At 40.0% G+C, this 11934-nt stretch overlaps 1 protein-coding gene across 1 annotated transcript in view; it reads right to left on the bottom strand.

Moving 5' to 3' along the window:
* Positions 1 to 396: 396 nt before the first annotated feature.
* Positions 397 to 11934, bottom strand: part of LOC103919765 (betaine--homocysteine S-methyltransferase 1) — an 18736-nt gene continuing 7198 nt past the window's right edge. The window contains exons 3-8 of the mRNA XM_009327321.1: positions 11068 to 11186; positions 8854 to 9045; positions 8114 to 8261; positions 7021 to 7203; positions 1777 to 2005; positions 397 to 1265 (exon numbers count right to left, since the gene is read on the bottom strand). Coding sequence (XP_009325596.1) covers positions 1091 to 1265; positions 1777 to 2005; positions 7021 to 7203; positions 8114 to 8261; positions 8854 to 9045; positions 11068 to 11186 — 1046 coding nt within the window. The 3' untranslated portion in view covers positions 397 to 1090. The remainder of the gene's footprint in view (positions 1266 to 1776; positions 2006 to 7020; positions 7204 to 8113; positions 8262 to 8853; positions 9046 to 11067; positions 11187 to 11934) is intronic.

Below are 11934 nucleotides of genomic sequence, written 5' to 3'. Positions count from 1 at the left end.
CTTCACAACAAATTCAGTGTACAAATGTCCATGGGTTTTCTTAACTTAGGTGGATCGATCTATTTCCAAACAGGGTTTTTCATGTCTCCTTATAGCTACGATTCTAGAGTGAATCAGTCAGCTTAAAAAAATCATGGAATGTTCTACTACTCTCATAAGCAGGAGTTATATTTTAGGAAGCTTCAGTTTTTAAGTGCTATTTTGAGTAACCAAGTGTTTCTAATGAGATATCTAGAAATCAGCTGGATCATTTGAAAATTAGTTGTTTACTGGAGATACGCGATTCTGTTTGAGCTCTCATGATTTAAGGTGTGAAGATAATACAATACTATTCCATCATATTACTTTTAATTTATTTGATCTTTTTTAAATTTCAGAATAATCTCTTAAGCCTTTTAGTTTCCAGAGGAGTAAATCTTGTGTACATGGTACCTTGAGACAAAAACAGTGAGTTATTTACCTGTCATTTTTCTTTCCTGTAAGTTCTCTGAACCTTTCTCCTGCATGTAAGAAATTCCTGCAAGATCTCATTCTCCTCATCTTTTGATTCTAATTTTAAGATGTATTTTCTGGTTTACTTTTATTCTCTTGAAGTCAAGAAAGCAACTATAGATAATTGTGTGTCTGAAGCATCGGCAGCTTGTGTGTCCCTGAACTAGCCCTCAACAGATCTTGAGGTCTGAGGAAGCTCCTACATAATCCCAAACTAAAAACAGACTCAGGAGTGGAAGTCTGTTGATACCATATTTATAGATGGCTTTTTCTCTTTTCACAGGTGAGTTGAGCCAATTATTACTTTCCATGTATTTCTGTGTCTTCCCAATTAATGGCACCTAGCTAACAGAAGCTCAATTATTATGAGAATCCAAACCTCCTTCTGACGGTGTATTCTCTAAACTATTTGTCCAGAGAAAGATTTTATTATCAAAATTTGACATGTTTAAATTGTAATCACATTCTTTCTGCATTTTGTCTCTTTCATTACATGTTAACTGATAAATCAACAGGGTACTCATCTTCACAGATTTTCTCATGACGCGTGAGATGGTTTGTAGATAAATCATTCTAACATTCACACAACTACAGTGGATTAGAACTTCCGTTTCTGGAAGAGCTCCTTCAGCTGTTGTTCGCTTGTTGCTTCTTTCTGTTGCATCAGCTCCCTGGCTCCTTTGGTTACTCCCCAGCCATCTGGCTTTGACATTGAAGGACAATATGGCCTGCCTGAAGCAGGCTTCAGATTCTCCCAGTATTCTTTTCTTGCCCTAAAGAAAGAAAAAGAAATTTAGCGTTTTTTCCCAGCACCTCAAAATACTAAAGCAAATGTAGCTTAAATCACCATTGCAAAGGGTCATTTAACTTGCACAGACTGACTTTATATTTATATACAGAAGTGTGAATGAAAGCATGCAATGAAATGCTACGTGCTTAAAAAGTATCTTTTCATGCTTGAAAGGAATGCTGTAAGCCACTCACCATTAGGAGCTGTTTTACTGAAGTCTGTTAGTTTTTGATCTTAACTTTCATGAATTACTTTCACATTAATTCAGACCAAATCTTCATTTTAAAGAGGGATGAGAATTTCTGGAGCTCTCCTACTGCCCTTTCACCCCTTCCCCTGCTCCCAAATCAGATTTAATTCTTCAAAATTATTAACACATAGAATGTTTACAGTGATATTTAGACCTCCATATCAGTTATGCTAGTCTGCTGCATGGACCAATTAAGCCTTTGCAAGGAGTATGTTGGTGTGCTTTCCAGTTCAGATACACATACCTTGCTCTGACCCAGGGTTTGGTATGCATGCTCAGGCCATCGCCCCAGCTACCATGTTTCTCAGAAGCTTCTGGCAAAAACCCTCTTTCAGGACCCAGCTCCTCAGCTATTGCTCGGACGTGATACGGCTCAAATCCACAGCAACCTCCGATGTAGCGAACCCCTAAGTCATAAGCCTTTCTTGCATATTTTTGAATATCCCATCTGGTTACAATTCTTGGCTCCAAACCTGCAAAGACATTGATATCTTAAGTTTCCACTATGTTCCACGTCAGCACATTTTTTGGTAAGAAATCACGTTGTTGAGATACTTGCACACTGTTTGCAAAACTGGTTGTAGAAAGAGATGTATGTTTGAACTGTCTAAGCTAACTGACACAAACTTTCAGAAGTCTAACTTTTAGATTCCGCTATGCTCTACTGAGCTATGCTTATTGTAAGCTTTTTTGGCCTTGCAAAACAGCACCTATTATCTTCTCAGATGAGACTGATCAAGCCCTAAGTCACACACTTGCCATTCTGCCAGTTGTTAGCTGGAGTATTGGACTACTTTCAATGTTACACCCGCATTTCCACAGAGTTCCTAATAAACAATCAATATCTGGGAAATCTGATTACAGTAATCTGTGAAAGGAGAAGGTATCAGCCTACCTGCAACAAGAATAAACATGTTCATTATTCCTCAGGAATGCTTATTACACTTTTTTCCATGATCAGCTAGTGGCAGCCAGTTGTTTCACTGACAGCTGGGATCAGTAGCTATTTCTTAGCCCATCCCATACTTAGTTACAATCCCAGCCATAAGCAGCTTGCTGCCTCAAACCACTTTGTTCCTTGTGGAAAGTTCTGTGCGTAGATAAGTTAGGATGCAATCTTTATTTTGAACCCTTCTCCCTGTTGCAGGTTGTGGTGAGCAGAGAGAAGGGATAACAGAGCTGAGAGGAAGGACTTGTGGAAGGAAAGGAATAGAAAGTGAAAAGAAGAAGGAAAAGCACACCTTAAAGGGAAGGAGGCACTAGAGTGGCAGAACTGGAAAGAAAAGACCAGGGACTGGAGAAGAAACTTTAAGGAATAAAAATACAGGAATAAAGGAATAAAAATCCTTCCACTTCTTCATGAACGTCTGCAGGAGATGAACCAGCATGGTTATGAGGTGAGTGCAGCATGACGTCTCTGCACTCCCGTGGGCAAAGAAGCCGTGGTGAGGTAGTAAGGCTCCAGCAGCACAGCAGAGGTAAGATTCTTCTCCCTACATCCTTTCCCAAAAATGCCTAACATGCAAGAAGGTTGTACAAAGCAGATCTATTCTAAGTCCAATGGGTAGTTGAGAGAGAGGTTCAGAAAATAAAAAGCAGAAGGAAAAAAATGAAATGTTCTTAAACAGAAAGTTATTGGTCTCAGAGGGAAAGACTGGACAAAGGAAAATTACATGGTCTAATATCAGAAGGAAAACCAGATGAAGCTATCTTAGAAAGCTGTTTAAATAAAAGTAAGCTTGTGTACAGTCCTGCAGATGTGAGAGAAAGCATCAGAAGCACAAATTAATTCCTTATCTCTCATATATCATTAAAAAGCTAATGCAAAATTGATACAAAATGATCAACAGTAAGAATGCAGCATCTTGCACTCAATTTATACCTGCATAAGCAACTAAACTCCAGGGAACAGTATAGAGTGTTTCCCTGTCTTCTCCATCACCCACCGTGCCACAATCTATGGGACCTGATGAGATGCATCCGAGTGTCCTTAGGGAACTGGCAGATGAAGTTGCCAAGCCACTATCCATAATATTTGAAAAGTCGTGGCAGACTGGTGATGTTCCCAATGACTGGAAAATGGGAAATATAACCCCCATTTTTAAAAAGGGAAAAAAGGAAGACCCAGGGAACTATAGGCTGGTCAGTCTCACCTCTGTGCCCAGCAAGATCATGGAGCAGATCCTCCTGGAAGCTATGCTAAGGCACATGGAAAACAGAGAGGTGATTGGTGGCAGCTGACGTGGCTTCACTAAGGATAAATAGTGCCTGACAATTTGGTGGCCATCTATGACAGGGTGCAGCACTGGTAGATAAGGGAAGAGCAACTGATGTCATCTACCTGGACTTGTGCAAAGCATTTGATACTGTCCCACACAACATTCTTGTCTCTAAAATGGAGAGACCTGGATTTGATGGGTGGACCACTTGGTGGATAAGGAATTGGCTGAATGGTCATACTCAAAGAGTTGCGGTCAACGGCTCGACGTCTGGGTGGAGACCAGCGACTGGTCCATACTGAGACCAGTATTATTTAATGTCTTTGTCGGCGACATGGACAGTGGGATTGAGTGCACCCTCAGCAAGTTTGCAGATGACACCAAGCTGAGTGGTATGAGGGAAGGGAGGCCATCCAGAGGGATCTTGACAGGCTGGAAAGGTGGGCTCGTGTGAACCTCATGCAGTTCAACAAGGTCAAGTGTAAGGTCCTGCACCTGGGTCGGGGCAATCCCAAATATGGATACAGGCTGGGTGATTAGTGGATTGAAAGCAGCCCTGCGGAGAAGGACTTGGGGGTACTGGTGGATGAAAAACTGAATATGAGCTGGCAATGTGCACTCGCAGCCCAGAAAGCCAATCTCATCCTGGGTTGCATCAAAAGAAGTGTGTCCAGCAGGTCAAGGGAAGTGATTTTGCGCCTCTACTCTGCTCTGGTGAGACCTCACTTGGAGTACTGTGTCCAGCTCTGGGGCCCCCAGCATAAGAAAGACATGGGCCTGCTCGAGCAGGTCCAGAGGAGGGCCATGAAGATGATCGGGAGGCTGGAGCACCTCCCCTATGAGGAAAGGCTGAGAGAGTTTAGCCTAGAGAAGAGAAGGCTCCAGGGAGACCTTTTAGCAGCCTTTCAGTACTTCAGGGGGACCTACAGGAAAGATGGGGAGGGACTCTTTATCAGGGAGTGTAGTGATAGGACGAGGGGTAACGGTTTTAAACTAAAAGAGGGTAGATTTAGATTAGATATTAGGAAGACATTCTTTACTGTGAGGGTGGTGAGACACTGGAACAGGTGGCCCAGAGAAGTTGTGGATGCCCCATCCCTGGAAGTGTTCAAGGCCAGGTTGGATGAGGCGTTGAGCAACCTGGTTTAGTGGAGGGTGTCCCTGCCCATGGCAGGGGGGTTGGAACTAGATGATCTTTAAAGTCCCTTCCAACCCAAACCATTCTATGATTCTATGAATCAGTCCTTGTGCTTCAGGAGTGTAAGGACAGCAACAACCTAACCTCTCTGAAGAAACAGGGATAGACCCCACCATAAGAACTGGCCACATGTGGTGAAACATGGTGACTGAAAACAAGCAGTCTTCTATGAAAACAAATTGCCATATAGATCACGTTTTGTGGGATTTTCCCCTTCCCCAAATTGACTAACATTCTATTTTCCATGCCTGTCAATGCATCTCTTTTCTTGGCTTTATTCAGAATTAAATAGCTACAGCTTAGCAGTTTATGTTAACATTTACAGTAAAAAGAGATTGAGATTTTAATCAATTTTTGATGAGAAGATTGTAACCTGCTCCTAGATTTAGCCCCTCTTCTACTAGCCCCCCTATCTACTCTTGAGATAATTGGGTATGCTTTGACTGACAGGGACATTTCTTTCTAAAACATTGTCCTTGCTTAACTGGCGATATTTCAGAGCAATTGCAGTAACACAGAAGGGAAAACACAGAAAACTGGAAAAAGTCCTACAGATAAATAAATACTGCTGGCATCTAATCCAGCAGCAAATACTGCTGGAGTTTGCCAATACAACGTAGCCAATGCTTTTCTAGAAACTGAGATCTTGTTGGCCTGTACAGAGGTTATGTACACTTCAAATATCTAAATACCGCTTTGTGCTTATTGCCCTCCACAAAAACCAGAGTTAACTGGGTCAGTTTAACAATGATTTACCAAACTGCTTATCTGCTGCCAAGTGATCAGTTGCTCCTTCTGCGTATTTGAAAACATTCACAGACTCAGCCTTCTCCAGTTGACGCATGAAATTTCTGAAAGCTGAGATCTCATACAGATTGCTTGTAACATACAAGCCAAGAACCATAACAAACCAAAGACTGAATCCTTCAATTCACTTGATTACTTACTGCATCTGTTCTATCTTTTTTTGCTTGCAATCAGAGGAGTTATATGAAGGAATGAATAGGATAAATGAGTTCCTAGCATTTTTAAATATCCCAGAATATTTTCAGAACTCAGACATGTTATTATCATTTAATGAATGCCCCAGGCTCATGCTTTATTCCCTTTCCTTCGTTTACGTAAAAAGAGGAATTTAGAAGAAAAAAATCTTCCTGAAAGTCACACCTCTCTCAAATTTTCTGCTACAAATTCGAGTTTCAGATGTTTTAATACCTTATTTTATAGTCTGATCTTGAGAAGGAGAGAGTATGATACCTGAAAATGAAAGCATTTTTCTAATCAATTTTAAAATGTTTAGGCTGATTTTGTCCTCTTATCTTAAAGGGATGTGATCTTCTATATCCCAGGTGGAAATAAGCCCTAAATACACAAGCTTTAATACACATAAAATGGCTGAATCTTTCAGTCTTTATAGAATTTCACCTGAGCATACATGTGATGAATCCATCTCCAAGCTGCTAATCCATTTGTTAGCAACATCAAAGAACATATTCCCTCTTCTGGTTTCTCTGTAATCTCACTTATATTAAAAAGTTACACTTGCAAGACTGAACCATTATGAGTGCAATAATCATGCACCTACATCCAGTTCTGCATATGCATTATAAATTAAATTCCTATGCAGATAAACGTTATGGGGCTTGTAGGATAGATATCACAACCCAGGATGCTGGGGAGCTCCTATGCAAAAGCATTTAAATCTGAGGTTTCTTTAGTGTATTTGCTCTTGTTCGTTTCTTTGGACCGTTTACAGCTGTCCTGAACAAGGTTCTATAGCACAAGGAAGAATTACATGTTTTAACTGAGTTTAGGTTGTGGCACTTTAACTGTTTTCATCATAATTTCACTTTCAGTCACATGCTGTGATACTGCTGAAATACTCTCACTATATGGATGATCTTTAATCCAATATTACATTGCAATCCCTCTATGGAAAATATCAGACAGGATAATTGGGACTGATCCTATTGTATAGAAGGACACCTTGCAGCTTCAGCTTTACTAAAAGCTGGGGGGAAAAAGGGACAGTAAAAAAAAAAACAAACCAAAAAACAAACCGTTGTCTTACCAAAGGGAAATTCTGGAAGATCAATAAAACCCTGCTTTCCACAATCAGGTGTATGGAAAGCAAGTGGTTGGGACATCAGGTGGGCTTTCAGTTTAGCAGCCTGCAAGCCCTCCTTCATCAATTTCACGGTTTCCAGGGAAGTATCTGGATCAAAATGGCAGTTGACTCCAACAATAGAAGCACCTAGGAGGAGGAAAATAACTTCAAGTCACATCTCCCCAGGAAGTGGGAGGTGAAAGTTCTTAGCCACACCACTCCAGAAGCAGAGCATTCCATCTTTACACCAGCATTATTAAAACAAGGCAGCTGGGTTAGAGCCAGCCTCAGCTCTCCTGAAGTTGATCATTCCATTTACATCTCAACTGCACTCCTCTTTACCTTCCTGATGATGAATCACATCTCCAACCCTCATACAGTTGCTTTTTTTATCAGTGCTTAATCAATGAAGACTGATTATGTACAGCCACATATGCAAATAGCTAGTAGGTTCCTAACACAGGAACACAGGTTCTGCCTTTGGATTTCAACTCTAACTCCAAAGGAAAAAGAGTAGTTCAAAACAGATATAATAAACCCCTGTACCATCATTCATCATGCCCCTGATTAACTTTTTCTGCCCTTCCCCTTGTCCTGCAGAAAACACAGCCTTTGATAGGCAAAAGATCTATATTTTCATCCTCTTATTCTCTCATCCTCGATTTGAACTGTGCTCCATACATTTCTAGAAACGTGAGCAGAGAATGAAAGGTAGCTTTGGATTCTGCTTATGTTTCATAATTGTGAGCCCAGAATTTGGAGTTGGCTCTGTAACCAAATTTGAGTAGGTTTAGGATTTTGCTCTATTCAGTATCAGCTGCCTGTGGCTATTGCTCCCAATACTATCCTGCTTAACAAGGATTTAATAACTGCATTTTCATGTTTTTTACACAGCTGCTCTAGTAAAGCACACATAAAAACTTTTCTACAGGGTCAAAACTTTTATCAGATATAATTGGGAAGCTTAACTACTTGAGATACACATCCATTTATCTCAATACTTAAGGAGTTTACTTTGTTCCATACTTTTAAAGGGCATATTAAAACAGATGCTTACCAGCCTTTACCAGTTGGACAGCACATTGTCCAGGGGGCACGCCATGCATGTCTCCTTCTGGACCAATGCACATCGTAGCTGCAACTGGCTTTCCAGATTCTTTTAGAACTTCAACTGCCCAGACAGCCTCTTCAACATGCTCAAAATACTGAAAGAAATTAAAACTGGACTACTTTTGTTTCTTGAAGATGAAGGATAAACACATTAATCCAGACCCCAAATTCACCAGGAATACAATTACTTGATTCTTTTCTGATCTACACTGACAGAATTCAATTGAGTTCACTAACCACACAGTTAAAGAAGGATTTTAAAAAGTCAGTAAGTAAAACTAAATAAAAAATAATGATACTCTTACTTCAGTCAGAATAAGAATGCCCATACAGGAGGTTAATCAGGGCTTTATCCCCAAAGAACTATTTTCATCTAGAAAAGTCACCTTAGGTTGATTGCTTACAGTGTATGGGAGGAAACAGGAACTAGTCAAGATCACATATCCGCTTTAAACCAGTACAGAATTTGACTTGACTGAGGTAGAAATTTAGGTTTCAAGGTCCTATTCTAGGACGCTTGCAGATGCTGCTGTGCATTTAGAAAAATACCTAATACTACTGGAATAAAAGCATAACAGAAGATTTTAAAGGAGGAAGCAATATATGCTTGTACTCCCTAAAGAAGACTAGGCATCTTAAAGTTAACGCTGTGCTAGTTGAAGGCATGTACTTTTTTTACAGATTTACCTCTGCAATTAGGAAGTCCACATTCTTCTTCATAAAGACATCTAGTTGCTTTCGAAAGGCTGCTTTAACCTCTGCTTTATCCTTGCAGCTTAAGTATGATGGTGTTTGACTGACTCCTCCAGCCACTAAAGCATCACCTTCATTAGCCACTTCTCTTGCAATGTCACAAGCAGCTTCATTCACTTTCTGGCACTGTATGAATATAGATTATGTCAGTTCTACCTGGTCAGAGATATGCATGTAATTTCAGAGCACAAAAAGGACAAAGAGAGTCTAAAGCCATTATGGCTTCTTCATAGTCTTTCATAATTTAAATGGATTTTTAAATAATATTGATTAGGAAGATCGACATCTTTCAAACAAATAACAAACATTAGAAAACAAATTTCTTGCCACCGCTAAGTTATCATATTATCAAATATTACAGAGGCATATTACCTTTAATATATCTTACACAAATAGTCTATAAAAAGCAAATATTTGGTGTGAAGTGAAATTTTCTTTGCCTCTTAGAAAATGAGTTAGTTACACTTAAGTGTATGCTTTTATTTTGACATTTTGTGGATGGAAAACAAAATATGTAGTAATTTCGATTGATTTTTCATTCTTTTTAAAAATGTATTTTAGTATTTTGATAATTTTCAAAATTTAAGATATAATATTCGTATGAGTTATTTAAGGCATTTTTAAAAAGATATCATTAATTATCTGATGTTAAAGTTACCAATTTAAGAATAGTAAAGGGAAACTTATCACTTTAGATTATTAATAATCACCTAGACCGAAAGACACATTCCCTCTATACCCAAATCAGGATGACTACAACAGCTTGTGAAAAAGAGGTTAAGCTGGGAAAAAAAGATTTTGTGAAAAGAATACTTATTTGGGATAGATAACAAGTACTGATTAGAGCAGGTTTCTCTGCAGCCCATGGACTACTTAGAATCTACATAGGTTTCTCTCAGCTGAAGTTTTCCATGGCTGCCTCAAAAGATCCAGCTGATTTTTAAGGCTATCGCTGACAGATTGTCTTCTATTTGCACTTGTGCTCAGGTACATGTTGGGGAACTCCAGGAGGTGGAGCCATAAACCAGTTAAAGCTTGGAGGAACCTGCTTCTAGAACTGGCAGCAAATCAATCTTGAAAGCTTTGCTGCAATGCATTCCCAATACTAGGTGCTCTCCCAGCCCTTCTTATAATTTTGCATGGCAGCAAGAGCTGCAGCATGGCTTGTTCCAGAGGCACTGTGTTTCTGGGACTACCACTTCAGACATTTCAATGTTGCATCTATTGAATATAAAGGTAATAATATTTTAGCTGATAATATTTCAGCTAAATTTGGTCATATGACATTTTGGTATGACCTCTTAATTAAGCCTCAAGTGTTTCCCTAGTGTCCACATTGTTCTAATTTCTGACTTGCAATATCTTCACAGATACAAAGATATTCCTTCCTTCCTGCCCCTGGAGAATCTTCTCTATTTTGCACAGGTTGGAATAGACAGTAGGACCAAAGGGGAAAGGATCAGAGAAAACACTCAATGGCAAACCTTCTAGTCTCAAAGGAACTATCCAGAAATGTTTCTGCCAGAAGTCCCAGTGGAGCTGGGACCTGCATCTAGTGAACACACCCAACATCCTACAATTCCTTTGTGTAGGGCATAAGAAAACACCAACATGGTACTTCTGTTGCTCTAACAGATTACCCTTACACATGAGAAAGGGAATATTGACCACAGTGTATACCTTGGATTTTTCAGTTGTTACTTTATTGAAGACATGGTTCTAAAAAACATTCCATTCTCATTAGCCACTCATTATTCTCTAGGGTTCTTCACCATTTTTGCAGTTGATTTGTTTCTCTGGATGTTAAAGCATTTCTTTTTTTCAACTGATTTTGCTCTCTGTGCATTTAGTCCTCCTTATACTCTTTGTATCAAAACTCCAGTAAACTAATCTCCTCAGATGGGAAAAATACGATGTGGGCATCCTCTTTCCTCTCTTCATCCTTGCCCCATTTTGTTATTTTTTTGTCCTTTAACCTTGTCTTTCTTGCTATTCCAAACTCTGAAATTGCATCATCTCATTCTTTGGTCATGAAATGTAGCCAAAACTGTTATGACAATCTGTGAAAGTACTCAGTAATCTCTCTACTAAACCTTTTAAAATTAATCCATTTAATCGATATCTCCATCAAAACAGAGTTTTACTCACACTTATTTTCTCAGCTACATAATTGCCCCTGTTCTCTAGTTTGTCCTCACTGGCATAAAAGGTGAATGTCTGGAGAACATTGGATCCAGCTCTGAGGAATTCCCGGTGAAGCTGACGAACTGCGAAGAATTAAAAGAGACGAAGAAGAGATGTTTGGTACAGTTATTACTGTTATTCCCAAATTAAATGTTTATTGAAGTAACGTTACTGTAAAATAAGTGATACTGTGTTTACTAGAAGAGCCATTATGAGAGTAGAAGCAGTACCCCAGTCTGCGTAGGATTCCTTCTTCTCACTCTCAGAACATTAGTCAGTAAACTTTCTCCTTACTTATTCTGTGCTAAGAATGACTGAAGATTTCTATTTAGTTTATCAGTAGATTCAGTTTTGCATGCCACCTTGCCTATCTAGAGATGCCGCAGGAGGGGAACCTCAATCCATCCCACTCCTACCAGTTTGATGCCAGGGCCAGCAAGAGAAGCACAGAGCCTGAAGAAGGATCACAGGTCAGCAGGAGAGCGCCTGAAGAGCAGCACAAAGGAACTCCAGCCAGTAAGACAGCTTCATCAGGGGCCCAACTTCAATGCCTCTATGCAAAAGCATGTAGTATGGAGAATAAACAGGAGGAGCTGGAGACATGCTCACACCTGCAGGGCTATGATCTTACTGGCATCACGGAGACGTGGTGGGATGGCTCCTATGGCTGGAGTGTTGGGATGGAGGGATACAGGCTCTTTACGAAGGACAAGCAGGGGAGACGAGGAGGGGGTGTCGCCCTCTATGTCAATGACCAGCTGGAGTGCATGGAGCTCTGCCTGGGGATGGATGAGGAGCCGACCGAGAGCTTATGGGTCAGGATTAAAGGGA

The sequence above is a fragment of the Pygoscelis adeliae genome, unplaced genomic scaffold, assembly GCF_000699105.1.
Source record: "Pygoscelis adeliae isolate BGI_AS28 unplaced genomic scaffold, ASM69910v1 Scaffold26, whole genome shotgun sequence".
NCBI classification, from domain to species: domain Eukaryota; kingdom Metazoa; phylum Chordata; class Aves; order Sphenisciformes; family Spheniscidae; genus Pygoscelis; species Pygoscelis adeliae.
Note: the sequence above shows the minus strand (reverse complement) of the source record. Positions and strands in the feature narration are given on the sequence as shown.